This window comes from Perca fluviatilis, chromosome 12, assembly GCF_010015445.1.
Source record: "Perca fluviatilis chromosome 12, GENO_Pfluv_1.0, whole genome shotgun sequence".
In the NCBI taxonomy this organism is placed as follows: Eukaryota; Metazoa; Chordata; class Actinopteri; order Perciformes; family Percidae; genus Perca; species Perca fluviatilis.
In genome coordinates, this window is record NC_053123.1 from 24402164 (window position 1) to 24419492 (window position 17329).

At 39.1% G+C, this 17329-nt stretch overlaps 1 protein-coding gene across 2 annotated transcripts; it reads right to left on the minus strand.

The window, feature by feature from the left end:
• Nucleotides 1-449: 449 nt before the first annotated feature.
• creb1b (cAMP responsive element binding protein 1b) lies at nucleotides 450-15840 on the minus strand. 2 transcript variants are annotated; one of them, XM_039818832.1, is made up of 8 exons: nucleotides 15703-15840; nucleotides 10710-10819; nucleotides 10375-10521; nucleotides 10178-10278; nucleotides 9273-9424; nucleotides 8310-8495; nucleotides 6572-6725; nucleotides 450-3298 (listed from the first exon to the last, which is right to left on the minus strand). In XM_039818832.1, exons 2-8 carry the CDS (start codon nucleotides 10809-10811, stop codon nucleotides 3229-3231), a joined length of 912 nt encoding a protein of 303 aa, XP_039674766.1. In that variant the 5' UTR covers nucleotides 10812-10819; nucleotides 15703-15840; the 3' UTR covers nucleotides 450-3228. The 2 variants fall into 2 exon arrangements, with proteins under 2 accessions (XP_039674766.1, XP_039674765.1); XM_039818831.1 differs by lacking the exon at nucleotides 450-3298 and adding an exon at nucleotides 5360-6338.
• Nucleotides 15841-17329: the final 1489 nt, after the last annotated feature.

A 17329-nucleotide genomic window follows, 5' to 3' on the forward strand; every position in this document is an offset into this window, starting at 1 on the left:
AATATGACATGAGCTTTTCCATTTTCTGCTACTTCAAGGGAGTAATTAATATTTTGTGTTACTACATTCCTCTGACAGGTATAGTTACTAGTTACTTTGCAAGTACAGATTTGTATGCTGCATACACATAAATGCATCTGTAATAGCCTACTGCAATATAATAAAAAATATCACATCTGCATAGTGACTATTTACCTTTTGATACTTCATTTTTACTTTTAATACCTCTACTCTTTCACTTAAACAACTTTTTGAACTTCCACATGTAATGGAGTTTTTTCTTTTTTTTTAAACTAAATGTCTGTTTATTAATGTCAGCAAATGCTAACCCAGCTCTTCAAAGTGGTACTTAATCAGATTAACTTGTACTTGGAAACTACCTGTCATACCTGTCTTTCAAATTAGAAAATGACCCCTTCACATTGATGAATTCACAATAAAATACATAACAATCTTCAAGAGTAGTTTATTGCAACATAGCGTGTGTTTACAAAAGAGTGATGTAATGTCAGAGTAACAGCACTTTCCAATTATGGGCTGGTATAGTTTTATAAGGTGACAATGTTGAAACAAAATGCATATAACTCATCATTGGATGACGTTGTCTTTACAAGATACTATATAATACATGGCATTTTAAATGTATACCTTGTAAAAGTGGCAATATATAAACTGTCAACATTAAAAGTTAGAAAACATGTTATTATTACTGTTCTAGAAATTCTTTATATATACTTTTACACACATGGATATCAATCTGTTTCATGCACAAGTGAGGCCGGTGGGTATTTACCATTCTGGCACAGAAATGAAAACACTTTTGGTTGGAAAGGACACAACAACAAAATATTATTACTAGGTTCTTTTCAGCACCATCCCTGGATGAGAGGTGGATTTTTTCTTTTCTTCAGGATACACAACACAAAAGCTTTAATCTCAGTAACTCAGGTAACATAATGGCATCGGTTTTAAAAAGGTTTTGAGTGCTTCCCTGGTGCTATCCAGCCCCACACACATATCTAAACCCCTGGCCCTGATTACTCATCAGTCGTTTCTTAATAGTGATTCTATTAAATTTAGTTTCCTCTCGTTTAAAATAAGCTTTACAATCAGTGAGGCCAAAAGTCTGGTTTGTCAGTGGGGGTTTGATTACTTCAACATTTTCAGATTTCTCTAAACCACACCGTGACAGGTATTAGGAAAGCAAACCAGGGACAACACATACAGCTACGGGACATGCTAATGTGTTGTGAGTCAATACGAGATGATTCATTCAAAGCCTTATGAATGACTCCAAGTATGAGGTGCTGTGCGATTTCTTTAGCTGATTTAACCCTTTAATCATCTATAAATTACAAATACATACTGTACAATATCAACATGTTTTAAACTAGAAAAATAAAACTGGCAGAGCTACCATGAATTTTAGAAAGTAATATAAAAGAAACAAAACACATAAAAGGAACACACTCTAATTGTTAGAGTGAGCATTAGTGCCCCTAAAATTTCCTCTCAGTTTAAGATTGAGGTTTTGAAACTCAACTCAAGGTCCACTTACTTGCTTTAGGAGCTATCAACATAACAAACCAAAGACCATTTTTGAACAAAGACGGGTTATTATCGCACACTCAGATCCGTCCACATTTGATCGCATGCCTGAAGTTCATACTTGGTCACGTAATGATGTAACTGAGCAAACTGCTGATAACGGCTGAGAGATGCAATTGAAAGCTTTGGAAAAAGCTATTAAGTTGACTTTGAGTTAAGTTGATTATGTCAAACTACAGAGGTTAAGATTGAACGTTGATGCAGCTCAGAAATAGAAGCTACCAGGATATAACTAGAGCTCTATGAGTATGCCAAGTTTCAAATATCCACAGTGAGCGGAAGGAAACATAATGAATTTGGAGTTTCTATAAAAAAATCACATATAGTATCTTATACTAAAAAAATGTCAAGTATTTTTTGTTTTGTTGTTCAGGTTACTTTCCAAATTTAGCAAATACTTGCATCTGAAATTAAAATATAATTTAACTAGTCAAGTAAATGCAGTCAAAGTACAATAAAATAAAGATAAAAAGGGCTTCAGTGCTTTCATTTGATGAATAGGAAGATATAAAAACGGTTACTGATGGAGCCGTTTGTGCTGAGATAAAAACATTTTTTAAAGATAATAACGTGTGGAAGAAGCCAACGAAGTTTCTGCTGTGCAGTTTTCAAATTAACAAAACAGTTAATTATGAAACTGATTTATGTTAATTATGAAACTGATATATGTTGTGGACCCCGACTGCTTTCAACAGACTCGCTTTTCTCTACAAACACTGTCGATCCTAAACAGAATACAGCACTCCAAAATATAACATCTCCAACAAAGGCCTTTTCTTTTACACTTAGCTGCCATGACATTGGTAGGCCTGGTGGATTACATGAATACACACATACATTGTCTTCTATTGTACATTGATGCATGTTACAAATATGCAAAATTGGTTTCATACAAGCCATAAGAACATTTTCCATAAATCCAGAAATACATGAGGTCTACACATGCTGTAGAGTCTATGTACAGTAATTTAAAAAAATAAACGGACAAATACGTACATACATCTTCTCAAAAACCACACACGGCCCCACAAAAGGGAGCTCTTTTCACAGAATTTTCGTGGTTATTAGTGTTAACTCATGTAATTGTAGCCTATATCTTTTGTAGATTTCACAAAGAATCTGCTACACATTAAATCAAATCGCTCTGCAATCTCACATTTGTTGCAATCCATATTTTATCACCATTTAACGGACATCAGAAAACATTATTGTAAAACACTGAAAAATGTCACAGAGAAATGTTAACTTTGATCATGGTGGTCATTTTTTTGTCGACAAACAAGTTTACAGTGGCACAATGAGAGGATCGTTGGGAAACATTTAGGTCTCTGGCAGGGGCTTCAGACTGGGGGTAAAACCAATACTGATTACCAGGGCCCAAGGGGAGAGAGGGCCCTTGAAAAGTCTGGAATATATTTTATTTCACCTGGATATTTTCATTTCCTAATTAAATTTCATAATGCATGTCAGATGAAATGTAAAGTTAGTGTATTGGCTGAATATCTTGGTTGATTGACTGACTACATTTTGTATACAAAAAAGACTATCTAAGGTCTCACACAACCCTTGCTAATGGGCCAAATGGTTTAGTCCATTGGCACCCATTTTGTTTATGTTAGTTCAGTTGAGCATCTGGTGGAGCGCAAACTTCTGCTGTAGAAATGTCTTTCTCAAAGAAAGCCAAAACAGACTACCAAAAAGAAAGGAAAGACAGGAGAAGGAGAGAAAACAAAATGAGGGGAAACAATTGGTAACTGACTTCTTTTCAAAGAAAGGTGAGCACAAACTAAAAAACGAAATCCATGGTGCTAAACTGCTTGAATATCTCCACGACCATTAGCGCTAAAAACGGACTAAGACAACCCATTGAAAGAGCAGAACATACACTTTCAAATGATAATTTGGTTATACATGTAATCTGAGGTAAAGGCTAAATAAATAAACTACACTAACAATGCTGTTTGCATACAACACACCATTGTAATAGCCTAATTTAAAACAAGTTTAATTTTACATTAATAGGCTATGTCTATAATTAGCAATAATAGGCTAATCAGTGTCATAGGTAGCTTGGTAGCTCATCGGTAGATACATATCATGTCAACATTATAGTTATGTCAGATTTAGTAGAAGCAGATGTTAACATTGTGAAACACAAGGCCCTCAGTTTCAGAAACCGTCACACCAGGGAGTGGAGTATCAACAGACCACTCATCTTCCGCTTTGGATTTGAGACAAGGGAAGCTTATATCAAAATGAAAGCAAACCATGTTTAGCCATTTTGACTGAAAGGTGTTAAGTAACACTAACATCTTAGTGTGTTTTATTATATTAGGTTACAATTAGGATAAGAGGTTAATATCAAATGTATCCTTCATAGAGAAAGATGATATAGAAGATGTGATTGAGGATGATGGGAGTGAAGACAGCAGGGAGCATGAGTGTTGCTCTGAGCACAGTGTGGAAATGAGAGCTGAGAAACTGGAAAGTAGGCAGAGCAGTGCCGACCAGTTTTTGCCAGAGGATCCAGGACTATGGCGAGATAAATTAACAGATGATCAGAGAGACACCATAGTACGCAGGCTGGCAAGTAAAGGTACAGAGAAAACAAACAAAATGTAGTAGTAACCACAGTAAAGTAGGCTAGAGAATGTTGAGAAAGGAGGTTTGAAATGTGTGTTATCAGGCTACTCTAAGCATTACAGTTAATAGTTATTACCCTATAAACATCTAGGCCTACAGATTCATGTGTACAGAGGCCCGATTTTTACTTATTTGTTTTTTGGGGTCGGGGGGGGGGGAGTTGAGGAACATGGGGGCCCATCAGGACTGCCTATGCATATGGCCCAGGGTCTTGTGCTACGCCCCTGGTCTCTGGTGTTTAAATTACTCAATAAATGTGCATTTTTATACAAACTGGACATTATTACATATTTGACATATTTTTAAATCTTTTTAGACATCGCTCTCGTCTGTTACGAGACAACATTTTACTCACCCAGTTATATCTGGGGACACAGCGAGCCACAGGAGCTTAGAGTTATAAACGAACCCCCAAGTATCTAAAATCACAAACACACCTTCATGTCCATTAAAATTGTGCTTTGCCTTGAAAAACTACTTGTGTGCAGAACCTCAGTAAGTACTGTCAGTCAAAGCACCTAGGTTGCGTGACAACTTGTTTTCACTTCCAAAAAATTTGGTTTAGACAAAATGGCCCCTTGTGTTGCTGCCATAATGGACTTAAGCTAGTGAGTAAAATGTTTGCATAACTAATAGAAATGTTGGCCAAAACTACAATAACGTGACCCCAGGTTGCAAAAACAATAATCTTTCTTTAAAACTGTGCCTCCGCTTGTTTATAATCTCAATTTAACAGCATCTACAACAACCGTCTGTTGCGGAGGAGCAGAGAAACGAGCGAATTTAAAAGTGGGACGTCCCTCTACAATTCGTACCCTTTTAACAATCCACTGACACACACAGCTCAACTTCCTAAAAGATCGGCAGTTGGTAGCATCTTTAAAAACACTTATAAAAAAATTCTTGTTTATGCCCAATTAGTTGTAGAGTTGGTTCAAGTAGAGATTCATAATTCATTCAAAGCCTTTAACCGCAACTGACTGAGCTCGCTTGATACAGAAATGTCCGACTCTTAACTGTTGTACAATTATTTTTAGGATAAAGTATGTTCTGAACATACTTTCAATGTTTCCAATAGTATTCAAAAATCAATGAGTTTTTTTTTTTTACAAGCTGGATCTTGTTGTCATAGTTTTGGCCAGTGGACTGTTTAACACTGAACTCACCACCGTGAATGTACAGTTACACAATGAAAATATTCATTTATATAATTTAACTGCTGTTTTAAACCGGAGTGCAGGTTAAATATAACTGCAGATAACCATGGCAACAATGGTGATGCTTCAAGGACAACTTGTCGGGGATTATTGCTTACATAGTAAACAGAAATGGAAATGCTCGACTGGAAGTCGGCCAATAAAATATGAGCCTTAAACACTTAAGGTCTAAGTGGAGGTGACAAACGTTTGTACCCCAATAAAACCATTACGGACCATTTGAATCAGCAGGTTGGCCTGGAAGTCCACCATTTAGTTTGACGTGATCTGGCTAAGACAACAAAAAGAGGCCATGTAGATCTCCTCTGCCTCACTGGACTCTGTTGTCAAACATTTTTCAGTGAAGTATCTCTGCAATGACCGTGATGAGGACAGTGTTAACTTAACATGAGTATTAGCCAAATCTGTGACAATAAGACGCAGGCTCACAGACAAAGGTGTGTGAAGCAACATGTTAACTGTCATCAGCAGCTGATTTGAACCTTTACCTGATCTTGCACAGGATTGTAGCTGTTGTTTTAGTGTACCAATATTGGAAAGATTGTGTGTATTTTAAATGTATTAGGCCTATCGACAGCCTACTGAAGAGAAGGTTGTATAAGCAGAACTAGATTAGCCAGCCGTATGTAAACTGGAAGGCAGGCAGGCAGGCAGTATCAAACAGTCAAAGTGTTTGAAAAGAACTGAAATGCTACGTGGCCCAGCTTGGTGTTCATAACAAGGAACTACTCCGATTTATGGCAGTAAAGGTCTTTAAGGGCTTTCAGTTCTTCAATTAGTGTCTTATTTTGGTTCTCCAGGACGGCCACACGGTTTTCCAGACACTTAACATACTCCTTCTTCTTCCTGCGACATTCACGGGCTGCCTCTCTGTAGGAAGGATAAGACAAAATTTGTCTCTGGGATTTGGGGGCATTTTTGTGAATGCTATATCATTTTTGTTGTAATCATACTGTCTGATTTTTATTAAATGCTCCTACTGGCTTTTAGACTGGCCTGTTATGTTACGATATATGATTTTGGGAAACTTGTGATGCAAGAGCAAAGCCACTATTGAGACCAAACATACAAAGACACAGATTCCCCCTCTTTTCCTACTGTACCTGTTCTTCATGAGGCGGACTTCCCGTTTGCGAGTGACCTCCTCTGTAGCACCCTGGGTGGGGAGGGCGGGGGATGAGGCCATGACCACCCCCGGGGCGATGGTGCTGGCGGGGGCTGCTCGGATCTGATAGGCCTGGACGTCTCCGGAAGCAGCTGAAAAGTGTGGTAGTTAGAAAGTGGATGTTAAATAATAATAAATATATAATGTATACTATATTAATCCCGCAAGGGGAAATTACAATGTTTTCACTCTGTTGTTGTTGTTACACACAGGCCTGAATTACACACACATGCTCAGTACCTATATATGCACTAATGGAGAGATGCCAGAGAGAGGGAGCTGCCCATGGAAAGCGCACCGAGCAGTTGGGGATTTGGTGCCTTGCTCAAGAGCACCTTGGCAGTGCCCAGGAGGTGAACTGGCACCTCTCCAGCTACTAGTCCACCACCATACTTTTGTCCGTATGGGGATTTGAATACTGACTGAGCTACTGCCACCCCCAAAACCATGTTTCCGCCCTGTTTCAAACCGGGGACCTTTTGATGTATGTATTAAGTATGATGTATCATTAAGTTAATTTTAATGATAAAAACACTTTTCCCTGGAGAATCAATGTTTTATTAGCTTGTTTGGCTGACTGAGAATAGTGAAATGTGTTTGTCTTTCAAGATTCAAGATTTAAAATTCTTTATTAATCCCACAACGAGGGAAATTCACACTGTTGCAGCAGCAAGGGATAGGGGAAAAGTACAACACGCTCTAAAGATAAACAAACAATAAATTACGGTGGCCCTGAAGTGCAAATCACAACAGCAAATAGAAAAACGCAACAGCAAATCATAAAACACAATGGCAAATAGGAAAACAAAACTGCAAATAGGAAAACATAACAGCAAATATGAAAACAAAACGGCAAATCATAAAACACTTCAACAAATCATAAAACACAACGGCAAATCGGAAAACAAAATGGCAAATCGGAAAACAAAACGGCAAATATGAAAACACTTCAACAAATCATAAAACACAATGGCAAATAGGAAAACAAAACTGCAAATAGGAAAACATAACAGCAAATAGGAAAACAAAACGGCAAATCATAAAACACAACGGCAAATATGAAAACAAAACGGCAAATATGAAAACACTTCAACAAATCATAAAACAAAACGGCAAATAGGAAAACAAAACGGGTGGGTGTTTATTTGGTCCAGTGTTTTGAAATGAGAACCTGCTAGTCCGTCTGTTAAAAGCATAGACAGTGAGGCGCTTTTCTGTGTTTTTTCACCTCTCCTTCCTGTTAAAAGACAGACAGTCCGTCTGTCCAGTCAGGAGAGGTCCGTCCTCTGCTAGATAGGCCATACCTTTTCCGGTAGAAGTTAATGCCGTTGTGTTTTGTGATTTGTTTAAGTGTTTTCATATTTGCTGTCGTGTTTTCCTATTTGCCATTTTGCTTTCCTATTTGCCATTGTGTTTTCTGATTTGTTGTTGCATTTTTCTATTAGCTGTTGTGATTTGCACTTCAGGGCCACCGTAATAAATACATGTAAGTAAAGAGAATACATAGTAAACCGTTAACCTAAGGTAACTTTGCTACCAACAGCAGAAAATGACCAGAAAGAAAAATAGCTTTTCTGCAGAAGGATGTATAATAAAATAGGTACATTCACGTAAAGGATCTAGGTGCTAGCTTTAGCCCTGTTACACACCACTTCATTAATACAGTCCACTCTCACCTTGGACCACCACCTGGTTACTGGGAACCAGTATCTGCTGGCCGTCGCTGGTCTGTGCGTACTGGAGGATGGTGGCTCCAGGCTGGGCGGCGGCTGCTGCGTTGGTCATGGTCAGAGTCTGGATGCCCTGGACTCCATCTGTACCATTATTGGCCAGCTGAATGGCTCCTCCCTGTGTGATTGCAACTGTGTGTTTGGTGAAAGGGAACAAATGAAAGAAATTACAAAAATAAAAAAAGCGAAAAAATTTTGAGCAGCGCGCTTGTTTCGAACTTCACTCAGTGTTTTAATGTCAAGATTATTTATTTTATTTAGATATTGTTTCAAGGGAGATATTATTGAGTTCATACAGTGACTTTGCTGTGGCTTCTCTACAAACACTATTTTGTTATATTTGAATATAAATAAAAAAAAAAAGTTAAAGATTATTTTTTGAGCATTTTAGGCCTTTATTTGACAGGACAGCTGAAGACATGAATGGGGAGAGAGAGGGGGGGATGACACACAGCAAATGGCCGAGGTCTAACCCGGGCCCGCTGCATCGAGGACTAAACCTCTATATATGTGCGCCTGCTCTATCAACTGAGCTATCTGGGCGCCAGAATATAAATAAATTCTAATCCTGTTCTGAAATATATATATATTTTTTTTAAATAATAATTTAAACTATTAATGTGTTGTTTTTTTAGTAATAAAAAAAAAAAAGAGATAAGAAATATCGATAAAATCAATAAAATCTGGAATGCTGTGCGGACTAGCGAGACCCTCCTCCGCAGCGCTGTGGAGGAGGGTCTGGCAAAGGGAGACTAAAAAAAATCCTAACGATACCCATCCCTAACTGTGACACAAGCTGTAATGTTTGAACAGGTAGTGACAGGTGGAGTTCAACACCTCAACTATGATGTTTGAATTACATCAACCTGCAACCTCAGACACAGCTCCACTGCACCAAACATCACCTACTGTATTGTCCGCTGCTGGTCTGGTAGATGGGTGTGGGCACAGTAACAGTGGTGATTGAAGGTGTGGCAGCAGCTGAGGAATCCTCCTCAGCCCTTTCCTCCTCGATACGAGGGACAGCCGGTGCGTCGGACGAAAGGTCGTTCAAGATTTTCCTGTTGGGACAAACAACAATGGGAGTTACTCACAAAACCTATTGGGCAAGGTTAGTGTGATGTCTTGAGCTGAGGTTGTCATGAGAGACACATATTACACTTATTCAGGTGAAATATTGCATCAGTTTAAGTATCCCCATCACCTTTGGATGATCATTTCTATGCCCCATACATGTAATCCTCATTGCTTTTGGTTTTCACTGAAAAATTTTCTAAAGAGCAATTTTAAATTTTCAAAAAACTTCTAGTTACCGGACCAAACGTTGTATTTTTCTAATAAATTAGCTTAATGGTCAGTGGATTTTCTCTCTACTATTTTTGTCTGTTGCCTTTGTATATCCTAGCACTGCCCGACAAAAGAGGTGTGCAAAAAGTTTTTTCTTATAAAAAGTAAAAAGCAGAATGTGGACAAAATAAATAACAACTGATTAAACATATAAGCATATAATTATGATAAAATATTCATAGATGCAGGTGAATGTGCTTACATTTTTTTTTTTAAATGAAGCCAAAGTTGTGTTGTCATTTGAGCTTTAAAAATGTCAGTTTGATTTGGTTATGATTGTCTTTGCCAGTCTCCTGAAAGTGCAGCATGCACACACATGCGGACACACACATGCATGCACATCAAGTACGCGCACGCACGCACACACACACACACACACACACACACACACACACACACACACACACACACACACACACACACACACACACACACACACACACACACACACACACACACACACACACCTGTAAGAGGGGCGTCGTGACAGAATCTCTCTGCGCTTCTGACAGTCAGTGACACTGTCTACTGACTCCTGTGAATCCTCACTTTCTGCTATGGTGGAGATCTGGAACAATCAAACAATCCTTCTGACTTATTGTTCTTTACACTGTGGCTAAATATGAACCACCTGAAACTAGGACTGGAAGTGTATGTGTTTTACCTGCACAGCCTGGACCTGTGGCGACTGGATAACAGACGGCTGTGCAGCCTGGATCACTCCGTGGACCTGAACCGTCTGTCCGTTGGGAAGCTGTACCAGCGTTACTGTGGGACCTGTTGCTGAGGCGTGGCCTGTTGTCATGGTTACCTGGAATTTCAGAAGTGATGTGCTGTGTCTGCCATGTGTGTGCACTTTAACGCTAACTTTTTAATTTTACATTCATGGCATTCAAATTTGTTTTTGTTTCAAAATGTTTGGAAACCAGCTCAACTTGCCGAGCCTCGTAGCAAAATGCTACCTTTCCGATATCGAATGGTGTTAACATCTTCGCTTACCTGTGCTAAAGTAGCGATCTGTGCCTGGGTGATGTGCTGGGTTTCTGCCTCCGTCACAGCCGTCTCCACTCCCTGCTGAACCTCCACTGACTCCATCTTCATCGGCTAAGCTAAGGATGAAGATTTGAAGAGAAGAAAACTTAACTGCAGCCACAACATCTGTAGTTATCAGGATCACAGATGGTTTGTGTGCTTCAACCTCAGCAAACCATACAAACTGAAAAACACATACAAGCAAACACAACGGAAATGTGCCATAAAATAAGAAAAGGCAATACACAACCTAAAAGCAAATTTACTGAAAAAGTCTATTTGAAATGCACATGGAAACCAACAAAGATGTTAATTGGGTCGCAAAGGAGTCACTAATGACTACAATATTATAATATATAACTATTCTATAATGTTACAGAATTTGTCCACTAAGTACCATCTCAGAGAAAACAAGATTCCCTTAATTCCCTAAAAAGGTCTCATGGCATGAAAAATTCACTTTATGAGGTTTTATAACATTAATATGTGTTCCCCCAGCCTGCCTATGGTCCCCCAGTGGCTAGAAATGGTGATAGGTGTAAACCGAGCCCTGGGTATCCTGCTCTGCCTTTGAGAAAATGAAAACTCAGATGGGCTGATCTGGAATCATCTCCTTATGAGGTCATAAGGAGCGAGGTTATCTCCCCTTTCTCTGCTTTGCCCGCCGAGAGAATTTGGCCCACCCATGAGAGAGAGACATCATGACTTTCAAACGAGCAAAGTGGCAGTTGGTCAAGGCCACACCCCCACCCTCCACCTTGCCCCCCCTCTCTCCTCCTCAATAGCTACAGACACAGAAATGGCACATACTAAGGAAAGCTCATTCCTAACTGGCTCTAGTGGCTGTAATTCTGCACCAAGGCTGAATTTAGGGGAAAGAGACTTCAGATATAGTATTAGGGGACCACTAAGGTCTATAGAAAAGCATCCAAAGAGCACCATGTCATGGGACCTTTAATAAGTTCCAAGAACACTCCTTGAAGAAATCTATACTAGGGCTTTGACTCCAAACTTCGATATTCAAATATCATTCGAATATTTAAAAAAATAATGACATTCAAACGAATATTAGGCAGCCCTTAATATTCGAACCTGTTATGGGCATTATTTTTTGTAAATGTGTTTGCTTGTAAATGTTTTCAATTCAGATTCCGAGGCTTTTTCACGCATTTCAAAATGTAACTACATGTCGCGCCGACGCACGTCTCTCGGCCGTGGCTCGGTAGCGTTGCAATCCACCCTAATTCTCAAAGAAGGCTGGCTTGCCCAGGGCCAGGCCAGCTCAGCGGCGTCTTTCTCCCGCCCGCCGCTGTCTCTCCTACCTACACTGGCGCCGCACCCTGTCCCTTCTCCCCTTTCTACCTGCCTGCTCGCAGTGCTGCTGCACATGAGGAGAGAGCACAGAGGGGAGGGGCTGCTCCTCAGTCACACAACAGAAGAGAGAGGTGACGGTTTTGGGGCCACAGGAGAGAAATACTTTGCGTGCTTGCTGGACAATACTGGCAACTTTTTTTTTTTTTTTTACAGAAAGTCGCTGTCTTTTCTACAGAAAGTCACCAGATTTGTCGCTAGTCGCTTTTGTGAAAAAAAAGTTGCTAAGGGGGTCTGAAAAGTCTGAAAAAGTTGGCAACACTGCCTACACACATACACGCCGGCATGACGCACACACCAGCACACAAGTATAAACATCAGACCACTAGGGTGAAAGCTCCGAACTTCCTGTCAGAAGCATACGGTTTGTGTTTAATCCAGGGTCTGACTTTTCATTTTTTTTTTTTTTTACTTAAGTTTGATACCAATATAGGTCTTACTGAAGGCATTTAATGGTCAAAATATTATTAATAAATATTCGAATATATTCAAATATTAATATTAATAAACAAACAAACTTCAAATATGATTTTTGGGCAAAAGTCAAAGCCCTAATCTATACATGTTTGTTTTATCTCAGTTATGTAAAATATCCCAAGGAATGCTCACTTATGGTTCTTAGGTTATATACCCTACATCTATAAAACTGTAAAATGTCCCTGAAAGCTTCTTCTACTGTAACTAATTATGCAGCTGAAATGTTTTTACAACACAATAATGTTGCAGATTAGAGGTCTTCACAGTTCAACTTGGTTCGGAGCACAGGCTGAATTATTCATATTTAGGCCGAATTATATTCTAACTGATCAGGTAGTATTTCCGTAGGTTTCTTGTGTGTGTCTAACACTCCAGTGGATCCAGGCGGACTCTCTATCACCTCTGATCAGATCATGCGTCATAATCATCACCAGCCTGAGAGAGTGTACTGTGGAGTGCAGGAAAATGACTATTGTTGTTCTTTTCAACTGTGGTGGAGTATCACGCTGCTGCCAGTGATGGGGTTTTCTCTGTTTGGCACAATAACATTAGGGGTCTAATTATCCTTAGGTCTATTTCAGACTAGGTCCAATTGTCTTCAGGTCCTTCAAATCAAGTTTCTTTTTTGGAAAATTAACTGCAGATATCGCAAGAAAATGTTCTTACATTTATTTTAAATCATATAGGAATGAAGGAACCTCAAAGGATGTTCCCAGAGTGTTCCAGCAATCTAAAAAGGTTGAGAATCCCCCTGATGCCCAAAAATGTGGTACTTTTCTAGTTCTAGTCTATGGTAAAGAAAAGCTGATCTTCTGTTGCACCACAGTAGTCATACAATTCAGTATGAAGATATGGGTGCTGAACTCAAATATGTGTGGGAGGCGGAATGTGTGCACTTGATAATAGCATCTGCATCTGGTCTTGATTAATTATGTGGTGGAGCACTTAGGAAAACAACAGGGAAAACAGGACAATGATGTTCCGTGTTGACTGATCTTATTTAGCGTGGTTCCACCTGTAAATTCAGAATAGTTCCATTTCTGCCACTGACCACTTCCATCAAAGTTTATTACACCATATATAACAATATAAACAAGTTTTCCTTGTCTCAAAGTACCTTAACTGTGACCCACTGAACCTTACTGTTTTTTAAAATGAGAAAAATACATTTGTGTCAGGTCCTACGCAGATTTAAGAAGTTATGATTTAGATAGCTGTATAAGTCTGTAATGAAAGAATACGAATGATTTGGCATTAAATTATGTTTTAAATAAAATAAATGGGCTCTTATGTATTACAAGGTATTCAACAATATCAAAGATTTACAAACCACTTTCTCTGTTACAGAGATGCCACAGATGTTTGTTTTTTTACCGTATAGTGCTTAAAATGTACAATAGATGTACAATATGATGAATATGACAATAGGATGCTAATCAAGACAGCAACCTGCCATAAATCCTACATTTATGAATCTTATTGTGTTCAGTTGTTGTTGACACCTTGACACAGAGTGGTGTTGATTCACCTGTCATTCAGGAGGATGTAGTTTGTGGTGGTGTCAAAATGGATTGCATTTGAGTTATCGGTGTTTCTATTCATATTGAATTCACTGTGGGGAAATATTAGAAAACCAAGTGGAGAATGAAATGAATGAAAAAAGAACATTGAAGGCCAAAAAGGGGTGTGGTGATACAGTGGTTACAAGTTTGTCTGGATGAATTGTTTATACAAGACTGGCATCCCAGCATGTACTGCTTACGATAACAATGATGTGGCCTTGAATCCCGTGTTCTGATATTTTTTTATTTATTATACATTGATTTCTTGTTGGTGACAGAGTTTCGCGCAAGTCAAAAGTACAATATTTCCCTCTGAAATGAAGTCGAAAGTATGACTTTCTGTTTTGCTGGTTTTGCACATGACCATACCACTACCCTCATTCCCACTGTAAACCAAAGTCTCTCTAGGTATACACTGTATGTATACATGTTTTTTGTATATAAAAGTAACTGAATATTGTTTAATTTTATTCTATTTAAAATAGTTGTATGAATGTTCTATGTGTCAGTTGAATTAATAAAGTACAAGTAGCTCTAACATTGTACTTACGGTAAGTACAGTACTTGAGTAAATGTAAATAGTTACTTCCACCACTGATAATAACCCCTGCGATTCAACTGTATCTTACTAGACAGAAGAAAGTAATTCATCTTCTGGACACTTTAAACTCTTGTTGACACTCCTGCTCTGAACCAGTCCACTTGCAGACATTATCATTATAATAAAAGGAGCTAATGAGCCTCGGAGATCTGACTGCAGGCGGCTCAGTGAGTGTTGATCTGGGAACGTGTTGTTCAGTGATCTCACACTGTGCGTAGCTTCTCTCTGCTGCATGATTGGCTTTACACATTTCTCCCTCTGCTTTTCAAAAATCACTTACAAGTGTGACAGCAGTGCCACATGGCCGGGGCAACGCCCCCTCAACGCACACACCGGTCACATCCCGGGAGATAAGGAACTATTCAAACTAAAAATACAATACGCTGGTTTAATCTCCAGGCCTGAGTTAATGTTTTCAACATGCAACCATTTAACGCGACGGCCTGCATATGGCCGATTTCTATCAAGTGACAAAATGAATGAAAAATAGAAACAAGATAATTATCGACGAGTTGAGCACGTGTAGAGTCAGAAATAATATATATATGGGATTGCAAACATTAAAGTAAATCGAGCAAATAGCAGAAATAAATGAACATAACGCGGCTGATGTGTTCAATGCGCCGTTAACGGGAAAACAGCGCACATCTTTGCGCATACATCTCCGTTTGTTATAGCATAATTTGCCATTTGAGTGTATTAACAACGCTAAAGTCCTATCACGGTTTCTGTTGTGTTAACCCACAGACTGTCACTCCTGGTTCATTATCAAAGCCGCACATTGGCTCCCTTTCTCCCTAACAGCCGCAGCCTCCCCTCCCTCCATCCTGCTACAAACACGCCGCGGCGCCATGATCTCTTTGTTTCCTTCGGGCCGAACCCGACCAGACCAACACTTCACTCGGCAGCGACCGGTCTTTCTGAGACCCGGGCACCGCTCCGTCCTTACCGATACAGGCTCCCTTCGTCACTCCCGGGCCTCCGGAGCTCCACTTTTATTCTGGCCGACACGTAAGAGCCCGCGTCAGGCTACACCTCCGCCGCGTCACCGGGAACAACAACACGGAGATTGGAGAAGAACGGGAAAGCAGATGGCGACACTGGGCGAAAATGACCGAGGTGGGAACGGAGAAGGGCGGAAAATACCGAGGAGAAGCGGATCCTAACGACACCCTCCTGCTTCGTAAAGCGTTTGCCAAAAGCAGTTTAATAATTATGTAAGGAGAACAACAATTAGATTAACACGATGGTCATAAAAGCCTATTATTAACTAGAACTTAAAGGGTCGTTCGGTTCACCTAAATCACATAAAACGGATTATCTTCTTTTATTTTTAGTTGAATATGGTTATGAAACTGGTTTTAGTAGGCAGTGCCTACAGGCAATTTCAGTGAAGGAATTGTAACAGGCCTACATTTACTCCAACACTGAACCTACAATTTTGAGGTGCTTGTACTTGAGTATTTATTTGAGTATTTTTTTTTATTTATTACTAATTCACAACATTTTGGAGGCAAATATTGTATTTTTACTTCACTACATGTATTTAATACCTTCAGTTACTAGTTACTTGCAGATTTAGAGTAGAAATATGAATATAAATCCGGTAATAAATTAGCCTATGATATGTTATTGATTAAGTATTTTTGGTACTTTTAGTAGGCCTATATTTTGATTCTTATAGCCTACTTTTGTTATACTAAAGTAGGATTTTGAATGCAGTATTTTGAAACTGTATATTGCTACTTTTACATAAGTAAAATATTTGGATACTTCAACCACTGGACAATTTACAGTGAACTCTGTTAATCATCTCAGGTAACCATTACATTGTTTCCATGGTATACAAGTTGCTATTTAATTTGTTTATGTCATCTTTTTACGTTATCATCAGTACAAACATAATAGTATTTCCAAGCTAATGGTACCTATATGCATAAGATACCAAAATGGGGAATTATTTTTTGTGATTGGGTGTACTGACCATTTAAAGTTGTATTCATAACATCTTACTACAATACAATATCTGGTGTATTGAATGGCTGGTACATAATTGTTCCGGGCTACTACACTATAAGAAATAGGACTTTAAAGTAGAATGTGACAGGTTGGTAGAGACAGTTAAAGCAAGAACCTTCTCTTGATGGCACCCGCCCGTATACATGAACGGTACTGTCTTTATAAACTATCTTTTTAATAAACTGTCTGTTCTCAATGCTTCAGTTTACATGCAGGGACCCTCATTATTCTACCGTGGAAGTGTGGTGCTATTTTGAGCCTTGTTAGTGGTATAGAAATAGCAATTTCTTTTTACTTTACCCTCTGCCCCGACAACTAGCGTTATAAGCTAATTAGTGGTTTGCAATGAAACTGGTCACATTCGATTAGCATGAAAACATGTCCCAGAAAACGGTCCACTCGGTACACATATGTAATTAACCCCTAGGTTCATTTTGCGCCGGATTTGTCCTTTAAACCCAGGACCCTCTAGCTGTGTTGTGGCAGCGCTTACCACTGCACCACCATCTGGCTTGTTTACATCATTGTAAAGAATCTCTACACATTAACTTCTGCTA